Here is a 22,623-nt window from a genome sequence, read left to right on the forward strand (position 1 = left end):
CCTTTTATTCTGCTAGTAGCAGAAGAAAGCAAAATCTGGCACAGCCATCCCCTGGAGATATGTGATGGAGAGCTACCAGCACTTTATTCTGAGTTACTGATCTCTTGATTCTTTTGGTCAGTTTATTTAAGTAGAGGAAATCCTTTTTCAACCTCAGGATTCTTTGCTGTGGTGTAAAGGGAGTTTGTTAATTGCTGCTCCTTCACCTCAGCAGCCCAACAATGACTCTCATTTCACTGGCATGTCCAGAGCTTCAAAATAAAAACAAAGCCAGGCACACATTACCGTTACATACCAGCAGAGCCTCCCTTATCTTTTGTGAAGGAGTTAGAAGAGCAGTAGAATTGTGGTTTTATGTTTTCTTTTATTCCAGGCTTTTAAGAAAGAACGTCAAGACTGTAAATGAAAAATCCTGTAGATATATTGTAGTGACAATGCCCATGTCCTCCTTTTCAGACACGTACAATGACTCCTGCAGCACAGCCTCAGTAGAGTCAGACACGAAGGAAAGTGAAGTGGCCAAAAGCTTCCCAGCAGAACAGAGGGCTGGCAGCTGAACAGCAGGACCAGCCTTCCTCAGGACCCTGTCCACCTGTCTTTATCTTGGGTGGACACTGGATCAAAGTTGCCTTTCTCACAAGCTCTGAGGTTCATAATTCACTACAATTTTATCAACATGAACAGATGAGAACTGTGCTGTCCACCTGGCAAGCTGGGAAAAAAAAAAAAAAACAAACTTGAAAGGAGCATTAAACATCCAGAAAACATCAAACATACCTTCAGTATTAGAGGAGAAAAATGCTTCTTGCATTGATTATCAAACTGTTTCAGAAGATGTGGCCTAAATTAGGTCGACAGCAGAGCTGACGAGTCTCTATGCACGCACCTTTTGGCAACTTTGCTTGAGCACCACATCACTGCAGAGGGGCACGTGGTGGTTACGAGTCCTTGCTCCACCCTGGGGTCACCTGGAGGTTTTTCCATTTGCTTGCCTCTGGCTGTGCCTTCCCTCCTTAATTCCAGCTGATACATCATCACAAATGTGCCCTTTTTGCTGTCAGTCAACACCAAAAACACCCCAGTTGAGGGTGGCTGTGGAAAGGAGACTTCTGGCTGGGACCATCCGAGAGGCTCGGTGCAGCACTGACGTGACTCTGCTGCGGTGGCCCGGGAAGGTTCTGCCTCACACATTCCACACCTGGCACGGTGCAGGTGGCAGCTCCTGCCTGGGAGGTGCAGGGCTAAGCAGGGAAGTGAAGATGTGTAACAGCTACTGTGACAAAGAACACTCTGAACTCTTTTTACAGTCTAAGTCATTCCTCTGCCCCCTCTACAGTCTCTGGTTGCTGGATCACAACCCTTTGCATTTGGTGCTGAGAATTCAGTTGAATGCCATTTACTGTCACATGTTTGAGTAGACTGCATGCTTTCCTTGTGTGCTGGGCTATGAGTAGATACATTTCACCCCCCATTTGGAATATACTTGAGCATTGCAAATAGGCAGTGAGCATTAGATGCTCCATGAGTGGATAAAGTGTTGTTGTTAAATACTTCTTTCCAGGACGTTTGATGAAAGGACTGTACCAAATCTCTGCCACATAAGGATGTAATGTATAATATAAAGTGATTACAGATGTTATGATTCCTATACAAGCCATTAGCTCATTTAGAGCAACTGTTAAGGCATGAAGGCATTTTGATGGTAATTGGGTCTTAGGTCCCACAAAAGCTGCTAGTACTTTGGTAAAGATAAATATTGACTAAGACTTGCAAACAGGCAAAGATCAGTCTGGTAAAAATGAGCTCAGAAGAAGCTCAAGAGTGAATGAGTGGCTTTCACTCTTAGGGATATTTTGTTTAACCCTCAGACTAGTGGTGCATTATGTAAATAACAAAGGGCACTAAAAGCACTAGAAATGGAGATGAAGCAAACCAAAACCCACTCTTTACTAACTGAGCCTCTGAGCAAAGCAGTAGGTGTGTGTATTGTTTCTGCTCTCACCTTCAAAGGGACTCCAATGTTTTCCTTTGTGTCTCAGTGGAGGCAAGTACCTTAGTGTGTGAGTCAGGATAGCTGTGGAGCAGGTAGGTAGTCCTGTTTGAGAAAACACCTTGGAGTAGGTAAAGGCTTAGTCAGTTTTTTCTTTTTTTGCCTGTGAAGACTTATTGCTTGATTATAAGTTGCACTGTAGTGATTGATTCCCATGGCTCTTCTAACCCTCCATATCTAAACTCTATGATTTTTGACATTTTCTGTTCAAGACTAAAGGACCTTTCTGGAAGCTATTTTTGTTCTACAGAGGTAGGAGCTTGCCTGTTTGAGTTGGTCATTTACCTCAAAAGTGACATGTAGGCTCTCAGGAACAGGAATCCTCTTGGTCTACTGTGGTTATCAGCATCTTGCAGGAGGAATGGATTCCTTTCAGTCCCCTAAGGAAATATGCAGTGACATTTTCTCATAGTGCAAATACTTTGTCCTCTCTAAAATAAGTTCATTCTGGTTTCTCTATTACTTTCAGTAATTTTTGCACAGGAACAGTGCTGCTGTCTTCCCCTGCCCTAAGCATAGGAGAGGGAAGGGTTAGGGAGCTTTGATTGCACATTAGTGAGTATAGTAAACTTTTGTGTGTGGGAGAGAGATAGGGAAGAGTTACCCTGAGTGTATGAAACTGCCATATTGAAGATTTGTGACATTGCTGATGGATGGAAAGACAAAGGAGCAACCTTCTGAGACCCACACCTTCTGGCTTTTCTGATGAGACAAAATGGGATTTGGTGACTTTTTGAGTTTTTTAAATAATATGCAGGACAGTCTTTAATTAGTATATTTCTGTCAAGCAAAGTGATAATTAAGGGAGTGACTCTCCATGTACAGTCTAGAAGATGATTTGGTAAAGTCCAGAGAGACTAATGTGTATGTTAGGGTATGCTTATTCTGTCTGTAGGTCTTTGACACCATCACATTCAGGTAGATGGACCTAAAAATCATAGATTTCAAATAAGGATTTCATTTCAGTGTTGTTTGGAGATGCTATAGTGACCATTTAGAAGCAATTTAAAAGTAATGGTTGTGACTAACATTTGGCTGTAGAAGACACCAGACCCCAGGAAAATCTGTGCTGCTGCAGCCCTTGCTGCTGCCCAGTGCCTGGCTGTGCTCCTGGGCCTGGGCTGGTCACACCTGCCTTCCAGGCTGAGGGTTTGCCTGGGCTCTCCTCTCTCTGCTCTGCTGCTCTTCTGTGAAACTTCAGAACCTTCACATCCTCAAAAGTGCTCACTCAGGTGTGTGTGGGCTGCAGAGTCCTTCCCTGCACCAGTGGCGAACAGAGACGGGCAGTTGCATGACACACAAGTCTTGCTTTTAGCAAACCAGGCTAAAATAGAATCAGGCCTGATCCTCTCCTCTCACCTGGAACAACAACCAGGTGGAGAACCAGACCAGTGCTCGTTGTCTTGAACACAAATAGCTGCAGCCAAACCACACCTGAAATCTGGCTTTTCTCGCCAGCGACAGCAAAGCTCTGTGTGTGTCATGTTCTGGTTGTGTGTGTGATGAGAAGCCATTTTATTATCTATGATTTTCTTAGAGTCTTGATATTTCAAACAGGATTGGGTATGAGAAAGGCCATGAGCTTCCTTTCTAAAAATACTCAAAGACTTCAAATATATATATGTGATTAGAAATATATAAGAATAATAATAATAAAGATCCAAAATGTGTATTTCTTCTTGCAGCTGGACTGAAATGGCTGCTAAGATTTCCTCTCCCCCGCTGAGAATTGGTACAGTTTGTTTTTCTTACATGATTTCCATGGTGTTGATAATGATGTATTTGTATATTGTGACTGATGAGAGATAATCAGACAGGGAAAGAGAACAGAATTACCTGTCCTTTTTTCCAGTTAATACAGAATGTATGAATTTATTACAAGAAAAAAAAAGTGTGCAAATGAACTTCCTGTAATTAGGCCATTCTGACCTGTGTAGAACCACACTTTGTTTGAAATTTATAAAAATTATAACTAGTACAAAACCCTGTGGTTAATGTCTCTATATGAAGCAACAAGTAAAATGAGATTTTTTTTTTTTCTATTTGAAATAAATGAATTATCAGTTAAGGCACATTATCAGAGCTGAAAAAATCGACACATTTGTCCAATATAAGTTTAATTTGTCCAACACAAAAGCAGAGTAACAGATTTTTTCCTTTACCCATCTCCCTTAGTCATGTTCTGAATCACTGGTACACTTAGGAGAGTGCAAAGCTTCACACAGACAGCTCAGAGGAAGTCGTAGGTGACTTTGTAATAGTTACTCCTGAGATACCTGCATAACTTTGGCTACCAGTGTTTGTTAGGGAATGGTAATTGATCCAAATACAAGCTGTGGGTCATGCAGAAAGGCAAGCAGGTTAAAAGTGAGAATGTAGAAACACAGTGCAAACACAGTAAGATAAACTGGAGCTGATTTCATGCAGTATCCAGATTTCTGGGGGCAAACTTCACCTCACCTGACTTATCAAGTCCTTGGCATCACCATATTCCTGCAGCTGATATTGGTATGAGGTAAAGAAGAATCAGGAGCACACCAGAGGCCAGCATGGGGGCTGCTTTGTTCCCTGCCCCAAGCAGGCCCCTGGCAAATGCCCGGGGCAGGGGATGCCCAGGGCAGAAGTGAGTGATGCTCTCCTGCTGCACATCCTGGCCTGCAGCCGGCACTGCCTGCACAGCTCCTGCCTCGGCCCGGGGAGCTGTACAGGAGCTTCTGTGTGACAGGGGTGCCCTCTGTGTGACAGAGGAGCCCTCTGTGTGACAGGGGAGCCCTCTGTGTGACAGGGGTGCCCTCTGTGTGACAGGGGAGCCCTCTGTGTGACAGGGGTGCCCTCTGTGTGACAGAGGAGCCCTCTGTGTGACAGGGGTGCCCTCTGTGTGACAGAGGAGCCCTCTGTGTGACAGGGGTGCCCTCTGTGTGACAGAGGAGCCCTCTGTGTGACAGGGGAGCCCTCTGTGTGACAGGGGTGCCCTCTGTGTGACAGGGGAGCCCTCTGTGTGACAGGGGAGCCCTCTGTGTGACAGGGGTGCCCTCTGTGTGACAGGGGTGTTTGGATGCAGCACTAACAGTGAGCCCCTGCCCATCCATCTCGGATGGGAGCAGGCCTGGGAGCAGCACCAGGATGGTCCCACAGGGCAAGAGCCCATTTGGGGCTCTGCTCAGCCCTGACTTGCTTTTAGCAGGTGCTCTTTGGAGATGGTCACACCTCACCCTTCTGTGCCTTAACATAAAAGATGGAGTTTGGCCTTAAATAAAGCATTTTCTAAAGAACACAGCGAAGGCACTGATTTACAGGCTGTAACCCTCTGCTGTGGCACTGTTCTCAGACAGGGAGGGAGATGCACGAAGCTTTTCGAAGCTTTCGCAGAGCCCCAGGTCTCCTCCCAGTCAGCCCAGCAGTCATTTCTCTTTTCACTTTCTTTCCTAACCATCATTTATTTCCTTCTGCGTGAGTTTGCAGACGAGAGGGACCGGTCTCCCCGATTCTCTCCACCTCCTTCCCAGCCATGTGACTGAGCACTCCCTGCATCAAGCGAAACTCTGGAGCCCGCAGGAACGCTCGGTTTGCTCCGCACCCGCTCCGGGGAGAAGCTGCGCCTCTCACAGCCGCAGCCGTGCTGGCCATGGGGAGGAGCGCACGGCAGCTCATCTCGCTGACCCTCGCCTGTGGTGAGTAACAGCATCATTTCTACCTGAAAAACAAGACATTGTGTCAGTTTGGTTTCCTTGCAGTCGGGACAGCACCCAACAGACTCAAAACTTTGGGCAGTTTTGTTGCTAACACTAAGGGTGCTTTCAGTAAAGTCCCGCTGCTAAGGAATAACCGTGCCTGCTGTTAATTGCAGCTGGTATACACTTAGTGTATCAAACTGTGTAGTGGTATACACTCTGTTTGTGATGTTTTCCTCTGTATTTTGCTTTGAACTCTTGTGGTGGTATAAACTCTGTGTGAAGGAGTCTGTTCAAAGCCATGTTAGAAGCAGACATTTTTGGCTTCGCTTAATTAAAAATAATGAATTATTAAAAAGAATTTCTAGACCAGCAAAACTAACTGAAAATCCTGAGTGAGACAATCAGGAAAGAAAAAAACTAAGGAAGCATTGCTCGAGTCATTAATTTATCTGCACTGCAAGATGCAGAGCAGGATCAGGAAAATGAGAATGAGGCAGAGGCTTGGAGAAGACAGGCTGGGGCTTCTCTCAATGACAGACCCCACCATTTGATCCTTAATGCTGCTCTGTGAAAATCTGGGGAGCCATACACATGAAGGACATCTCCTAGTGCTTTAAGGCACTGCTTCACACCTGCAGCAGCACCAAATTTGCCTGGTGAAGAGGACAAAATGTGATTTAATCTGTGTAGTGGCCAACAGTTTGAGCTTGCTGTTGAGAGTGTTTTTGCATTTGGCACATGGGGATCACAAAAACAACAACCCTGTCCCCCTCCCAGTCCATGGGCAGGGAAAGTACCCAGGGACTCAACCATGAGCGGTTCCTGCTGTATTTCTCTGCTTTCCCAAGCCTGCTTCATAGCCAAAATCCGCTGAAATAGCCCCAAAACCTAGAGATGAAAGGGAGAGCAAGATCAGACTGAGAAGCAACACTAATAATTCAGTGGTCAGCAATCACTTTTGACCAGAAAGAACTTGTTTCCTCTGTTCTTTACCCGATTTTGATCTTTCCTTTAATAATTATTTGTGATGTTTTATTAATGTCGTAAAGTCAATTCTTTCCATGCAGACAGGGAATGAAACATAATTAGTACAGAACAAAACTGCTGGGCAGCTGGGCAGATGAGTGTTAGATGAAAAGGGGATAAGTTTCTATCACACACCCCAGCACAGGCTGAGAAATGGCTCAGCCAGGCCATGGCACTGAGCACTCAGCTTTCCACTCTAAGGCCTGGGAGCCAAGCAGTGATGTTCCTTGTGCCCAAAAACTTGTCACCAGAGCATGAAAAAGGGATCTCCAGGCCCAGACTGGGAACAGTGGATTTCTGAGAACTGTGCTGGTCCATTTCTGGGAGTTTTTTTCTGGAGCATTGCAAGGAGGCTGTCAGGGCTCTCACACAGCCCTCAGCATCTGTAACACACAATTTTGGTGCTGAAGTGAGACAAGAGGACTGCAGCTACTTGCTCCAGGGCACTTGCATCCCTCAAGAAAATGTTGCTTGTATGAAGTTTTTGAGCTGGCTTTATGGGAGAAAACAAAAAAAAAAAAAAAAAAAAGGAAACTACTGGGGGGTGCAGAGCTGCCACTCCTCATGTTTCTGTGGCTTGTTCTGCTGGCAGAGCCACAAAAGGCTGTGCTGGGGGAGTCATGCTCATGGCTGCTTTCTGAGCTGTGCCAGGCTCCCAGAGAGGAGTGTGGCCATGCTAAGGAGCCATGGAAGCCTTCCCAGCCTCAGCTGGAGGGTAGGTCAGGGACCCCATGGGTCCATCTGCCCCTTCATACAGCAGGAACACCAAACCACCTCCAGCAGCCACCCAAACACAGCCAGTGCCAATGGGTGCAGCTGGAGAGTGATCCCTGCCCATCCCTGGGAGCTGATGTGGCCAAGTGCCTTTTGGGATGACAGTCCAAGCCCATGGATTTAGCAGTGTGGCCATCATGCACTGGCAGAAGCCCCAAAATGTCTGGAGAAACAGTCTGGTAGTCACCCAGTGAGCAAGAGCCATGGGCCATTCCAAAGACATTTCTAGCTTTACCCCCCAGATCATCCTGTCTGACTGAATAATGAAAAATAATTGGGTTGAAATAACCTTTTGAAGAGTTTTATTTAAAAGCTGTGGGTGGCATTCTAACGTCACTTCAATAATATTTCCTTCTACATCTGTGTTACCTGGTCAGTAATCAAAACCCATCTGTGAACTGAAAACTAACATGTACATACAATTTAGGACTCGTGCAAATTTAAATATAGATTGTTTCACAGTCTTAGAGGGGAAGAAAGAGTGAAAATTGCAACTTCTTCTTTCTTGTTTTTATCATGCTGATACACTTGGATGCAGCTACCCATAACTGATGTATGGCAACTGCTCTGGCTTCCCCCTGGCCCCACAGAAGGAGATCAGTCATCTCCTTAACAGCTCTAAATCAGCTGTGGTAAAGCATAAGGAAAAGAGAGAAAATTAACTAAAATATCATATGAATTATGCATTTTTAGGTTCATTTTGAGAAAAATCACAATATTTTTGAGCTTTTTCAACTGTATCAAGTTGCCTTTTGATGGTAACACCTAACGTGGCAGTCAGGTGTGTTCTGCACAGCTCAGAGTGAAACTCAGGCAATTTTAGGAGTATGGAGTATTTACATCTACATTTCTGCTCTTCTCCAGCATAGCCATTTTTAAGGGAAAATTGTGGTAAGGGTTACGATCTGTGCCTCTGCTGTTGTTTCTTTGATTTTTATCTTGAATTTGATTAAAAACACAGTAAGTTTCATTATTCTTACTTAGTTTATATGTATCCAAAAATGCTTAGATTTTGTGAATTCAGCTATGATTGAAGATCTGTGTTCACGATGAGTGACAATAAATAAATGAATAAAGAGAAGAACTTGTGAGATTTCAGCCATTTGCACTCTAAATGTGCCTCTGGCATTAATCTATCCTAAAATTCTAATCTCAGCAGCCTGCCTGCCATCAACTTTGACACTGATTCATGAGAAATTTCTTTGAAAGAACTAGTGTACAGTGAACTCAAACATGTTGAGGCATACTCTGTGGAGCTGTACTGCTGGGAATATGAGCTATCTTGGACTTTTGGGTTCCTTCTGTCTCCAAACTGGAGAATTTATCTCTGTCCTCCTCCTAATTTAGGCCAGAAAACATTTAACTACACCTATACCTTTATGCACATCAAAGAATTCACGTACATCAGTGATTTATTTCTTTAACTCAACCTTTTCATTCCAGAGTCTTGTTGCACACTCACAAAGACTCAAGCAGAAGAGTTGTGACATTCAAATATTCTACACTGTACTTTCCCACTTTTTGTTCACTTCTGTATTTACATTTAGGAGCCAGATTTTTTTTTCACTTCTGCAAGGGACACATTTCTATAAATGTTATTAGATGGAAGCATAATTTTGGTGCTGAAACTATTTCCTGATGTGGTCCAAAATGCTCCTGGATGCTGCACCCTGATTTTTTTTTTCTCATTTCTGAAAGCCCATCACTTAGGGGGATGGCCTTTCTTTGGGTTCTTCCAGAAGGAGGAACTCCAGGATTCAAGCTGACATATCTTCAACAAAATAAATACCTGGAATTTCCCTGTCCCCAGATTGGTTTCCCAGACCTGTGAATCACTGTAAGACCACTGCACTGCCTCACTTCCTTCACACACACAGACACATCCCCTTTCCCTACACTTAGTTGGTAAGAAACCAACAACCCCTTTGGCTGCTACACCCACTTCATCTTCCTTAGACCTTGACAATTTGCTTCCAGCAAATCCTGATGAATTACCTCCTGCAGAGAATTCTTGTGCTGCCTGGGGATTGTGCAAGGTCTGGTTCCTCAGTGTGTGGAGAGCTGGGAGCCAGTGTGCTCCCCTGGAATGGGAATACTCAGAGGTGTGCAGCTTGGGGGAGTGGTGCCTAGCTGTGGATAGCCCTACAGGGTGTCTGCCTTCGCTCTCCTGTCATGACTGGAGCCAAATGAAGAGTGAAATTGTATCACCCACTTGATAACAAAGGCAGTGCAAGCATATTGTGGTTATCAACATAAAAGTGAAATGTAAAGGTTTCTAGACTACTGACTTTAGTTTCCTTACAGCATTTTCCTCCTGCTTTGCTGAAGTGGCCCTGGGGGTTGAACTGTCTCCAGAAGCCACATCCTTCCACCAAATGGCTACTTCTGCTCAGCCACTTTCCCTTTATCGTTCTTCACCACATCAAAGCACCACAGCTCCTTTTCCCAGCACAGGCCCTCTTCAAAAAACATCCATGAGCCACAGAACAACTGAGCAGACAGCGGAGCAGCTCCAGGCAGCATCGGCTGCAGGTGGGCTCACGGCAGGAGCAGGAGCAGGCACCGCATCCACGGCCCCCGCGGACAGCCCCGGCACGGCCGGCCAGGCCACGGCCCCGGCGACGCCCTCGCTGACAGCTGCAGTGAAGAACACAACCAGTCCCTGTGTGTCCTCCACCAGGCATGGCAAGGGACCACTCGTGACCGCAGGAGCTGCAGCGGTGGCCACCAACACGTCCCTGAAGCACAGGACAGCGAGTACCCAGGGGGCAGGTGCCACCACTGTCCTGGCAGCCACCAGCACGCACAGGGCCGGGCCCAGCACTCGGTCGCAGAACCAAACAACAGCCACTGGTTGTCCAACAGCCATGGCCGTGACCAACACAACAACCGCCCATGCAGGGACACAAACAGCCCCCATGTCCCCAGCCAGCACAGCGAGACCCTCTCCCACCCCGCGGCCCTCTGCCATCCCCACAGGCACCTACACCGTTTCCGATGGGAACAGGACCTGCGTCAAAGCCGTCATGGGTCTGCAGCTGATGGCCCGAAACACAGAACAGGTGAGGTGGAAGCTGAGCTTTGTAGTGACTTCATTCATTAGCTGGAGGTTATTCTTCCTCTTTCCAAGCCATTTTCAGAATTATCATCAAAATAAGTGGTTTGCTGCCAGTCTAAGGTCCCTCATGTGCCACAGCATCTCAGCTGCTGTGCTTTGGCCTGGGTGGTGACGATGGCAAGGGGACGTAAAGGCGCTTTCTTACTTCAGTGATATTTGTGTAGGAGCAAAGCTGGGGCAGGGGATCAGCCTGCAGGGTGCTTCCCAGAACAGGAGGTTAGTTAAAATTATTTGTGCTTCCCAGAATGGGAGGTTAGTTAAAATCTGAACTGACTTCAGATAAGAGCTTGACATTGTGAGTTGCAATGAAAGCAAGAAATTGCCAGGTCACAGACTTGGATTTTCAGGTGGGTTGTCCTGATGATCATGTATGGACATTTTAGGATCATGGGAACTATCAGGTCCTGAAGAGCTGCTCCTCTCCCCTAGAAGTGATCCACTGAGAATGATTCAGCAAAAGATGCCATACAACCTGAAATGGCAATTGTGTCCCTCAGGCTTAAGGTTTTGTTGCCTCCATTAATACACCATATGGAGCTACATCCTCAGGCTCTGGGGTTCTTATGCTCAAGCCATCAGAGTGACTAATGTTGGTAAAGGTAATTTTCATCCCCTGTCCTGGCAGAAGCCAGGAAGGGAGCAGGATTCCCAACCTCACCAGACCATAGTGAGATGTTGATAATAATACAAGGTATTCCCTCTTTGTACATTACCACTCGTACTTACCTGACTCTACCTGAATCATATCAGTTCACTGAATGAACAGAAACCAAGTATTTTCTGCCAGCTTAATGCACTGAAACAGCTCAGTGATGTGTCAGACAACCACCAGTGCTGGTTTATAAGTGAGCAACAACCCTGACAGGCAGCAGTTTGGCTGCCATCACCACTAGCCTATTCATTCAGCCACACAGAGCCTGTTTGGGGGTAAAAAAAAAGGGCAAATCTCTGCATGTTTTAAAGTTATTAAATCTTTGCATGTTTGCTTTCATTCATCAGCAGCCCTGCAATGTCTCTTTTCTCTACAGGAGCAGATGGAATATCTGACAGTCAACCCCAATGCGACAAAGATATCTGGAAGCTGTGGGATGGTGCAGTCTGAGCTGAGCTTAACTTTTAGTGGAGGATTTGTAAACATCACCTTTGTAAAGGTAATTGTTGCATTTAGAGGGAAGGAGTGTTTAGGACTGGCTTTCACTGTCAAGTTGCTCTCAGCCATTTGTGTCCCCTAAAAGCCAGCTAGGGTTGTCAAATTCAAAGGACAGCCTGTGCAGTTTTAAGTGCCCAGGAGCCATCCACAGCTGAAGGAGTCAAATTTCATCTAATTTCTGAGTGGAAAATTCTAAAGATATGAACTGAAACAACACAATTGTAGATAAATGGCTTTAAAATGCACCACACCAGGGAGACGTATAAACACACACAGAAACTTGGGCAAGACAAGAGATCCTGCTTACACAGTGGGAAACTGAGCTCTGGTTTTGACATTGTAGCTATTAATTCCATGTTCTCCATTGAGATCACATCACATGTAGGTATGACTTTAACACAAGCTACCAAGAGTGCTGCAGCTTTTATAAGCATAGGAGAAAATCCCAGAGTGCAGCCATCCTCTTGCTAAATCAGGCATTTGGACATTTTGGGATGCAGCACCATTTACCTGAAAGCTGTAAGGGCTGGGTGATGATGCCAATAGAGGTAAAATAGAACTAACACTGTGTATGAAGTCATTAATGGGCATGGAGGAATGGGCAGAACACGGCCTGGGTTGGATCTCATCAAACTCTGGCAGGTGTAATGAACATCAAGGCCATGTCCTGGAGCTCCACAGCAGCTGAGAGCTGTATCTGGCCAGCAATGCTGATCTGTGTCCTTCAATTAATCAAGCTAAATGTCAGTCTTACAGCCTAGTTCCAAGCTCAAATTAAAGACAATTAAGAAAAGTACAAATGGTTAATCAGTCATTTTCACAGAAAGTCCAAGAGGGAACAGCAAATTATACCCCGCATGTTTCATTAATTCTTGAACAGAGAAAATATTTCTATTAGTAGTCATTTTTAATTTAGCTTATGGCTAAAAGTTTTTTATGAGCTGCAGAGGAAAAGTAAGGTAAACAATGAAGGAGCTCTTTCAAAACAAAGGCTCAGTTCAGATTCTTGAGTGTTTGTTTTAAATGGGTGCTTCCTGCAACAAGAGGAGCATTTTTGGTGTTACAAGAATCCTTAGGGAAAGGCTGGGGAATCAAGTACCCATGAAAGCCCAGGTTGCAGCAGTGCTAAGGAGAGTGATGTGAACCTTTAGGAGGTGCTTGACCTGCCTTGCCCTGAAAAAGGTGGGTTTTGGCATGGCATTAGACAATGCACCCTCCACTTAAAGATAAGCCTCAAGTGCATAGCAGGACTCAGCTTGGACTGCTTTGAAATTCAAGTTAATAAGAAAACAGTTTGCTGCTGGCTTTTTGTGTTTGGTCTCCACAACTTCGCTCAGTGCTTTGAAGCAGGAGTGCTCCAGCAGTGGCACTTGTGGCTGTCCCTGGTGGGAGAGAAGCTGGCTCCAGCCCAGGGCTGGGGTGGCACAGGAGAAGGGATGGTTCAGCACTGCCACTCCAGTGGCCTCTGTGAAGGGCTTGAAAAAAGGAAGTTGTGTAACCAACACACAAGATGTGAAGTAGGAGCAGGTGTTTTCCCCAGGCAAAGTTTTTAACTGTGGCCAGACAGAACAAAGTGCTGCCACCCAAAAATGGTCATATTTATGTCTTTAAGTTGGAATGATGCTGAGAACATCTTCTCTGATGTATTTCTTCCTTCAATTTTCCCACTCCATCCTACAAGTGCCCAGGAGACATTCATATCTACTACCATTTATCCACCAGCTGCACTCATGAATCCCTGTGTGCTCACAGCCGGAATTAAGCTGGGTAGCAACTCCAACATTGCTACCAGGGAGAAGCTCCCAGGGCTGGGTCTTGCCCTGTGACACTCCAGGGGAGAGCAGTGTCCAGGCTGCACCAGGGTTTCAAGGCACATGCGGGCAGAACACCTGGCTGGAAATTTTGTTCTGTGCTGTTGTGCCAGGTACTTTCTATGTCAGCAATCTTCCTACTATTGCTTATCACAAGTATCTCATGAGTGCCCAGCTTGAGCAGTTTGTGTAAAATGACACCTGCATGGTCCCATTTCTTTGAACTGAACAGAACTGGTGATGCAGCTGAGATTCAGAAAACAAAAATTCATCCAACAGAGTTGGTTCTTGGGTCTCAAAGGTGATGCTTTACACAGTGATTCTTTGGGAAATTCTTTATGACCATTTTGCTGAAGTAAGCTGTGTTTCTTTCTCCTGCAAGTATAAGCATGTATTATAAATAAAGATACATCTTCTTTTGCAGCAAGCTCCAAGTTACTCTGTCACTAAAATTGAGAGCAGAATACAGTTATCTTTTGAAGGTCAGTGATTTTACTCTGTCTTAATTTCATATCAAACTGTTCTGGGTGTGGGATAAGCTTTCAGATCTTTAAAACACTGGATTTTGCAAATATGTGTTTTATCAATGTGTCATTCACCTAAATCTTATGGCATAAAAATGGAAGAGAATGGGCCTGACTGCAGTTACATCACTCTTATTACATTTTCTTTTTGATCTCAAAAGCTTTCCCTGCCCCACTCTTTCAGAATAGAGATTACTTCAAATCTTGCCTGCTCCTGTGAGAATTCTAACCCCCTCTTGCAGACTCAATTTGTTAAAATGTGATTTGAAGGAGCATCTGAAATTTCAACCACTTTTTCAGACCTAAGCTCAGCTGAGTTGTCCGTTGATAGTTAAAGCACTCACTTAAACTGTCAGAAGAATAAGTGATAGTTTATGGAGAAAATGTCCATACTTTAGTCACCTCTGGGACCATTTTACCTCAGGAAGATGTTGGTTCTGATGGAGTCAGTGTGGATTCTCATCTGTCTTTTTCTGGCCTCCAGGTATGCTTTACTATGCAGCCCTAAATGAGAAGCTGTTCACAACAACGCTGGGGAATTCCTTTAAGTGTGCCAGCAGGCAAATCTTTGTCTTGGAGAAGAACTTCCAGATCCTCTTTGTTCATATGCAGCTGCAGGCATTTGACATTGTGGGTGATCAGTTTGGAAAAGGTGAGTAGAAGGACATTTTCCACCCTTCCCAGATCTACAGCACTCTGGTGGCCTCATGGATGTAATCTGCTAAATTGCACCCATACACATCCCACTGCTGTTTTCTCAACCTTTCCTGAGTCATTGCCAACACAGTGCTAATACCTATGGAGGATGGAAAAATTCTTTCCCCCCTACATTCAGTACCTTCTATTTCACCTTCTCATTAAAAATGTTCAGCTCTACAGCTGCAGTTTTCTTCTTCATCCATTTTCTCCTGGAACAAGCAGAGGTATGTTCAGCACCAGTGCACTGCCCAAACCCCAACGTGCAAAGTTCATTTCCAGGTCACTGTTCTCAATATAGCCAGATTTTAGCTATTCTAAAAGGCTCCTGATACTCACTCAGCTTCAGCAGCAAAACTGCCAGCTAATAAGGGATACTTGTGAATGCAGGATGATATTTTCAGAGCAGCTGTGTCTAGACATGATAAAATGTGCTCCTGAGGAGAAGCACAACTGGCCCACTCCCAGCTTCAGAATTAAACATGATGCTCATCTATTCAGTTTGTCTTGGAGAAGTGCCACAAAGAGGCAATCAGGTATCTCAGTAAAAGACAAAGACCAGAGAGGGAGATTCAGTGGGACCTTGTGGTCTCTTTTAAGTTGTCCATTTTCTCATTTCTGAGGCTTCCTCTCAGGGCATTTCCATAGAAGAACTCAGGTGCACAGAGGGGCTGACCAGCTCTCCAGCCCTTCCAATGCAGCAATAAAACATTCTCTTTTCTGCTATTTGTCTTTCTGTATGTTTACAAAATATTGCCCCTATATTCTTCTTTTTACCTTATATCTGTCTTCTGACTCAGATTGGCTCTATTTAACCAATTCTTCTTCTGTTAGGTCACCATTTTGGTTACTTTTTCCATTTTAAAATTAATATAATGTGTAACAACATTTGGGGCTTTTTAAAGACATGGTCCTTCTCCACACTGAGAATCCCATCTATGCTCTCGTTCTGTGGAGAGTTTTTTCATGGAATAACAATGAGCTGGAAGAACTCATGGGATCCCATCTGGTCCCTGCATTCACATTCAAATGTGTACAATGGATGATATTACTAATGGGATTAAGTATGGTCTCACCTCTAGGAGAGACTAAGCTGAGAAAGATGCTCTCTGTTTCTCCCTCTCTCTCTCTCCAAGTCAGACTAATCTCTGCGAGTCAATACCATATACAAATTTAAATTAGTTTTGCTCTTAATCAGAGAGCTAAGAAAGCAGCCCCCACCTCTGAAATAATTCCCCTGCGGCTATAAAATAGTCATGAAACTGTTGTGTATTGGCTGCGTGTGCAGATTCTGAAAGAGAAAATCCCCAGTGAAGGAATGACTAAACACATCAAAAGCCTCCTCCCCTTGGTCTCTCAAGACTAATAGTTTCACTTCTGTTGCTCCTGATTTGCTTATCTTTAAATGGAGAAGAAAAAGAAAACATTAATGGTCACTGGTTTCAAGTTCCTTACAATTTTGTACAGATTACAGCAGTGTTATATCAGTAGCTTGATCTGTTTGAGTCTGGAAATCTGTAAAAGAGCCTTGTGTACTTCATTGTATCAGAAACAATTTCTAGAGTTCATGGAGTTCATTCCTTCATTCCCAATGTTTCATCAAAGCAAAATGGCCGATTCAAAGATCTCTGGATTTTACAACACTTAGATGCAAATACTTTTCAGCTCATTTAACAGCAGGTTACATTAACCAGACAGAACTTTTAAAAGGCAGCCACTAATAGAATGCTCATGCTGCTGGCTTTGTGGCATTGCATCACCATCTGGATTAGAGCAGAAGAGGATCAGCCTTTGGGAAGAGCCATGTGGAGGCTCTGGAGTTGTGACATGATGTCATGGACTCCACATGTTCCCTGGGCTCATTGCCCACTGACAGTATAAAATTCCCAGGGGGGAAATGCCCAAGCCAAGCTACAACCTGTGCCAGCAGAGTGATGGAGTAAGAGTTGAGGTTTTTATCTCCCAGCACTGTTGAATCCTGCCTCAGAACAGTCCCAGGGAGTGAAGGGGCACAGGGTGTGGGATCTTCCTCTTATCCTGCTGTAAACTGGATTTGCTGCTGAGCTAGGATTTACTGTGGGGTTTGGCTGACCACACTGCCCGGCTTAGAGAACAGTTTGCTCTGCAGGTGCCACTCACAGCAGCACAACAGAGGTCTTTCCCTGGAGCTTGAGGAAGATCATTCCTGTAGATCTGGTGGGAGATGTAGGCCTGATCCAATTCTGGGATAACACATTAGTGGTCATTCCCGGACACTGCCTTCACTCCTAGGACTACACTTGTATTTTGAATATGAGGCTGATCCTGCCATTGTTCCTGGGTAAATTTTCCATTTCTGTCAGTGGCCCATGTGGTGCAGTCTCTCCATAGGAAAACTGCCAATTTACTTCAGTTTAGAAGTTCACTTTAAAGCAATAAGTTTCTGTTTAATCAAAGGATGATTTGAATATTAATTTGGGTAGGAACTGGCTAAGGAATTGCCCTCTCTGTAGCTAAGAGGTATGTGTGGAGTGGTATCTTTAGACAGTCCTTCAAAGATATTATTTGTGTCTGATATCATCATATATACAACAAAATTGCAAAGGTACTGCTAAAGCAATTCCCTGGACTATATCCAAGGCTTTCCTAATCTCTGAATCTAAGCCACCATTATCCACAAATACTCTGAATAAATAGAGAGAACAATTAGAATTTGATTTTCCTTAGAAAACACTGATGTAACAAGGATCCCTATTGCACTAGTGATGTGCTGGGCTATGGGTTTCTGTCTCTGGCCCGATCGTCTTCACTTGGAAGAAGCAATCAGATGTCACATAGGAGCAGTTTTTGACCATGCAGGATGTCTTGCTCTTTATTTTCAGGATGGCACTTTGTATTGTGGTGCTCCCCATCTGCTTTTGGGAAGAAAGCCCCTGCTGTGCGTATGCTGAGTGGTGAAACAATCCCTGCAGATGTGAGGGAGAAGAGCCACTGCAGGGAAGCACAGAGCTACTGTAGAAGGGGCAAGGATGGTTTTCTTGAGATAAGAATCACCACAGATAAAAAGTGTAGTAAATATAGCTCAGGAAAAAGAAAGAAAAAACAAAAGAAAGCAAGGTTTTGAGAACTTCTGGATTGTATTTGCCAACTTTACTGGAATACAGATGTACAGGTTAGGAGTATGGTGTCTCTGCAGTAACAGTCTCTGATCTCTTTTTCCTTTCAGAAGAAGAATGTTTTCCTGATAGAAACGGCAAAGTAGCTCCCATTGCAGTGTGCCTGACTATCCTGGGATTGTTTGTCATTGTGTTTGCCACCTTCCTGATCTCCAGGAGGAAGCCACATAGAGGATATGAACGCATCTGAGGTGCCCTTGTGCTTCCAAGTGTCTGCAGCAAGCAGAGAAGACACAGTTTTTGCTTCTTCCTGGCAATCTCCCTGTCCTGAAGCCACATTTTTAAGTGACACGACACCATGTGTTTACAGCTAATGAATGTTTCTGGAAGGAGTTTTTTTAAGGTGGGAAGGAGAGAACTCACCTTCTGCTTTAGGCTATTCTTAGCATCTAATTTATATATAGTCCAAAATGAGGAGCCTAAATTCTCTCTGTTGTCAACAAAGGAGGTCATTCAGATCACTTAAACCAGATTCCTAAAAATAGCTTAAAGCAAGCAGTATCACTATCCCCCAGAAAATCCGTCAGGTTTGTTAATGACGGTGTTTAGATTTATCAAAAGATGCAAGTCTGACCTTCAGGTGAATAAGCCAGAGGCCCACAGCTACAGACAGCCCTGCTAAGTGAGAGCTCACGGAAAGCTTTTTTCAGAACATGGTGTGTGCCAAAATCTCAGGGAAATTGTCAGTATGACTCCACTCACAAGCCAATTCTCACTAGTTCTACACAGTTACACTTCCTAAGCTCCTGGGGCTCTCCCACTAAGCCCTTTGCAAAGGCAGAGTGGTCATTGTGACTCTTACCCTGGTCTTATGAGAGCTCAGGAACTCCCCACGTGCTGTTCTGACATGGACCTGTCCCAATGACCACAGTGAGCCCAGGAAATGTCCTCTGCTGGAGCAACAGGGAGGTCTCTTAGTCCAGGAAGATGCCACACTCACTGGAAATGCCTGGGATTAAGTGACCACCACTGGGGCACCTGCATGAGGTGCATGAGAAATGGAAATCCACTGATGCTGTATGGTCAAGGTTTCAGTGGGATATAAAAGCTGGCACAGGCCTTGGACAAACTCTGGCCAAAAGGGAGTGTTCTCCAGCGTGCTCACAGCTGAGCAGCTGGATTTTCACATGGAAATAATTTGGAGTTGCTGCAAAGCACACTGATACACTCTGTAGTCTATTTCCTGCTAAACCAATGATGAAGGCATGTCCAGCTCGTGTTCTTTGCTGTAACAAGAAAAAGTTCCTTGTCACAAAAGATTTACATGTGCAGAAATGTGCACATACACACACACGCACATGTGCCCATGCCACACAATCTGCTCACTGAAGCAAATGACATCAAAATGATAAGAAATTATGTACAAAAGCATTTGCAAAAGAGAAAATTATATTCAATAAGAGCACACTTCCTCCAAGGAGTTAGACTAATGGCTTAAATTTTACTAATAAAAGTTTGGCCTGGGAAAGGACTGTGGAATGGCACTCATTAAACAAAAGAAAGACTGAAGCCATAGACAAAAATGCCTTGACAGTTTAATTTGTATCTAAACAAAAAGGAAATGCTGGGAGTTAATTTAATTTCTATGAATAATGGTCCAAATCCTGCCCAGTTATTAATGGTGATGAAACCTCACTGGATTTTAACTGGATAAAATTGATGGTCATATCATGTTAGATATTCCCTTAAGTATTTTAAAAATACTTATGATATTTTACTAGTATTTCATTATTGCAAGTTTACTTATTTAAATGAAGAAAGAAAATAAATTCTTCCATTCTATGAATTAATTAGAGATGTTGATCTGTGTGAAGCAGGAAACATGACCATACTTGTCTATAATCAGTATAATATGTAGCTGTGGAAGTAATTAACATTCTCTAGAAATGTTCCCTTTGAGTCTGAATGAATCAATAAATAAGAAAGATAAAGATAATTTTGAAGCACTTTTACACTTGGAGAAACATCAGAACCAGCTGTGAGCTCAGGAACAGCTGAATACATTTATAAGGTAAAACAGCACAAGAAATAAGACACCAGACTTTCAAGCTTTGAATACAGACACCATGACTTGGACTGTATTCAGCCGAATACTCAAATTAAAATGTAAGTATTTCAATTATTCTTTTGCAAAGGGCTCCACCACTGTTCATAATGCTTAGTGAGCTTTATTGAGCTCATTTTCCATTCCCCCACCTCCCCTTAGCAGACAATCAGCCACTGCACTCAGACCTTGGACCTAATAAGATCCCTCTAATTCTCAGGGTTACTTAGTACTATGAATCTGTTGTTTAGAAAGCAGATTTTTATACTCAATTAAAGCATTCACCTTTTTAAAATAAAATGACATGTATGGAAGGAAAGGTAAATGGATGAAGAGCTTCCATTTGAAAATGAGCCTGTGCCTGCAGTAGGGATGTCACTGTCCCAGTCTGTTACATGAGAACATTTTAACAAAAGCTGCCTAAAAAGCTCAGCACATGGTCTGGCCCTAAGCTGTTCTGCTCAGGGATCAATAGACATCTTTCCCTTGTCAAAGCTGAGTCCCATTTCATGTGTTGGGTTGTGTAATCTGTGTTACTTCTACTGACATGGATATAGCATTTGCTTGTCCTGTTCTGAAAAATTGCTTTATGTTAATGTTCAGTCTTTTAAAAAAGTCTGATATCAGCATGAGGACAGAAAAGCGTTACTAATGACTGCTATTTCTGTGGTTAATATTGTGACACCTGGCATTTTCACTAGTGATGCCTGAATAATGTTTTCCTTCATTGTTTTTTTCTTTTTGCTTTCTACAGTGAATCAACGTGTTGGTATTGAACAATATTTGGATTCAGATTTATCTTATTTGTTCTTATGCTTTTTATTGCTATTTTTTGTTTGCTATTTTTATGAAGCTGCATTCTGCCATTTGTACATGAATGATGCTCTGGGCTTGCTGTAACTGGCACCGGTGAAGCGCACATGGTGCAAACCAGTGAAACGATTGGATGTTCCCAGGAAATGCTGCCAGCATGCAGCAAAATTAATCCAATGGAGTTAGTGCTTTACAGCAGTAGAGCATCCATTGGAGAAATCCTCACTGCATCAGCAGATCCCAGCCTTGAAGTGCAACCTTTCTCCCAGCTGTGACTCAGCCTGCATCCTGTCACCTCCATCCCTGATCCCAAAACCCAACCAGCCTGCAGCAGGGATGTGTCAACATAGCAGGGAGTATTGCCTCTCCAGATTTAATGCTGAATTAGAATCAGACAGCCCAGCTGCTCCCTCAGCTGCCATGTGCAGCTCTAAAAGCTGATGTTCGTGTTTATTTTCTGCCAGAATATAGGAATATATTTAGCTGGCACTTTTTTATCTAATGGAGTGGCTTTGAGGTCTCCCTCCTACTGGGAAGACTATAGGGGTAACTCCTCTTGGTGTTGCCAGGCTTGGTTTTTTAAACATCTTGTTTGAGGAAGTATCTTAATCAAAAAGTCCCTAAAAGAACACCATACAAAAGGAGGATATTTGGTAAACTGCTTGCACACTAGGTGGGCTATAATGGCCATACCTGGGGCACCGGGGCAGTTTTGTCTGCTGTGGGAGAAGACAAGGCTGCAGCTGGATCCCAGAGTGAATCAGCAACTCCAGCTCACTTCTTCCCCCAGCTGCAGGCTCAGACCAACCCAGCCCTGAACCAGAAGGGGCTGATCAGGGTGATGTGATGCACTGATGATGTGATGAATCCACCAGGGAAGTGAAGCTTAACTTCTGCACAAGCGTGTGCTGGTCAGGGGCTGTGGGGCCATCACAGGGATTAGGAGGTGAGTGCATCCCCACATCCCGTTGGCTCCCTGGGGCTCTGCTGCAGCTCCCATGTCAGACCATCCCCTGTGCTCTCTGCACACCCAAGACAGAATGAGGGTATCCCAGAAACAACGATGTCATGCTTAGACAAGCAACTGAGGAGTATAAAAAGCAGGGTTTAATTTCTTTCAGTCTTTTCTGTTCTCTGACAGCTGAGAAGCAAAATGGACAAGCACAAATTAAGAAACAGCTGTTAGTTCAGTTGAAAGAGGAAGGGAGATTAGTTTGGCATCTTGAGTATCTAAGTATGGCTTGGCTGATCACTTCTAGCTTGCTATAATGTATGGCTGCTAAAAATAACTTGCTATGAGAAGTAAGATATACTCTTTATTTTTCTATTGTTGGTGTTTCCATACAATAAAGGCTATATTTAATCATTAGAGTGTGCGATGATTTTATCTCTAAAATGGCTGAGTGAGTCTCACAAGTTGTGCTCTTCATGAAGCAAAGGTTGTTAGATGGACTGTAGGAAAGCAGAAGATGTGGTAAAGATGGGGGAGAAAAGACAATCTCTGTGCTGCCAGCAGCTGATTGAGGAACTTGGTTGTATGAGAAGTGCCAATGAGGGCAGCAGTGAGGCTGTAACTTCCCTCAGGGATAAAATACCAGAATTATGCTTAACTTCATTTCTGGTGTCAGGACGTATCCCTAGATGATGGGTTATTTAATGTCACAAGGTGAAAACTTTGCAAGCACCTTGATTTGTCCTTCAGAAGAAAAGCAGGGCTGCCAGGAGAGCAGGAGCAGTTTGTTCTGCCCTTTGGCACTTGCTTGGCCTGGTACAATGTTAAATTTGCCA

General features: G+C 44.0%; 2 protein-coding genes across 11 annotated transcripts in view; both read left to right on the plus strand.

Annotated features, from left to right (window-relative positions):
- MCF2L2 (MCF.2 cell line derived transforming sequence-like 2) overlaps window positions 1-4,033 on the plus strand; it is a 157,726-nt gene extending 153,693 nt beyond the window's left edge. For all 10 annotated transcript variants that reach the window (XM_021543705.4, XM_021543715.4, XM_085587250.1 and 7 more), the window contains one exon: window positions 457-4,033. In XM_021543705.4, the coding sequence (XP_021399380.2) occupies window positions 457-557 (101 nt within the window). In that variant the 3' untranslated portion in view covers window positions 558-4,033. The remainder of the gene's footprint in view (window positions 1-456) is intronic.
- Window positions 4,034-4,979: 946 nt separating this feature from the next.
- On the plus strand, window positions 4,980-22,201 carry LAMP3 (lysosome associated membrane protein 3). The gene is made up of 6 exons (XM_021543673.4): window positions 4,980-5,721; window positions 9,829-10,586; window positions 11,671-11,793; window positions 14,028-14,085; window positions 14,612-14,779; window positions 18,029-22,201. The coding sequence occupies exons 1-6, from the start codon at window positions 5,676-5,678 to the stop codon at window positions 18,166-18,168; spliced, it is 1,293 nt and encodes a 430-aa protein (XP_021399348.2). The 5' UTR covers window positions 4,980-5,675; the 3' UTR covers window positions 18,169-22,201.
- Window positions 22,202-22,623: the final 422 nt, after the last annotated feature.

This window comes from Lonchura striata, chromosome 9 (assembly GCF_050655825.1).
Source record: "Lonchura striata isolate lonStrDom1 chromosome 9, ASM5065582v1, whole genome shotgun sequence".
Lineage (NCBI taxonomy): Eukaryota > Metazoa > Chordata > Aves > Passeriformes > Estrildidae > Lonchura > Lonchura striata.

Coding starts and splice junctions, on each gene's coding strand:
- LAMP3 (XM_021543673.4), top strand. CDS start 5,676: ATGGGGAGGAGCGCACGGCAGCTCATCTCGCTGACCCTCGCCTGTG. Junction 5,722..9,828: donor CTCGCTGACCCTCGCCTGTG/GTGAGTAACAGC, acceptor GTTTCCTTACAG/CATTTTCCTCCTGCTTTGCT. Junction 10,587..11,670: donor TGGCCCGAAACACAGAACAG/GTGAGGTGGAAG, acceptor TTTTCTCTACAG/GAGCAGATGGAATATCTGAC.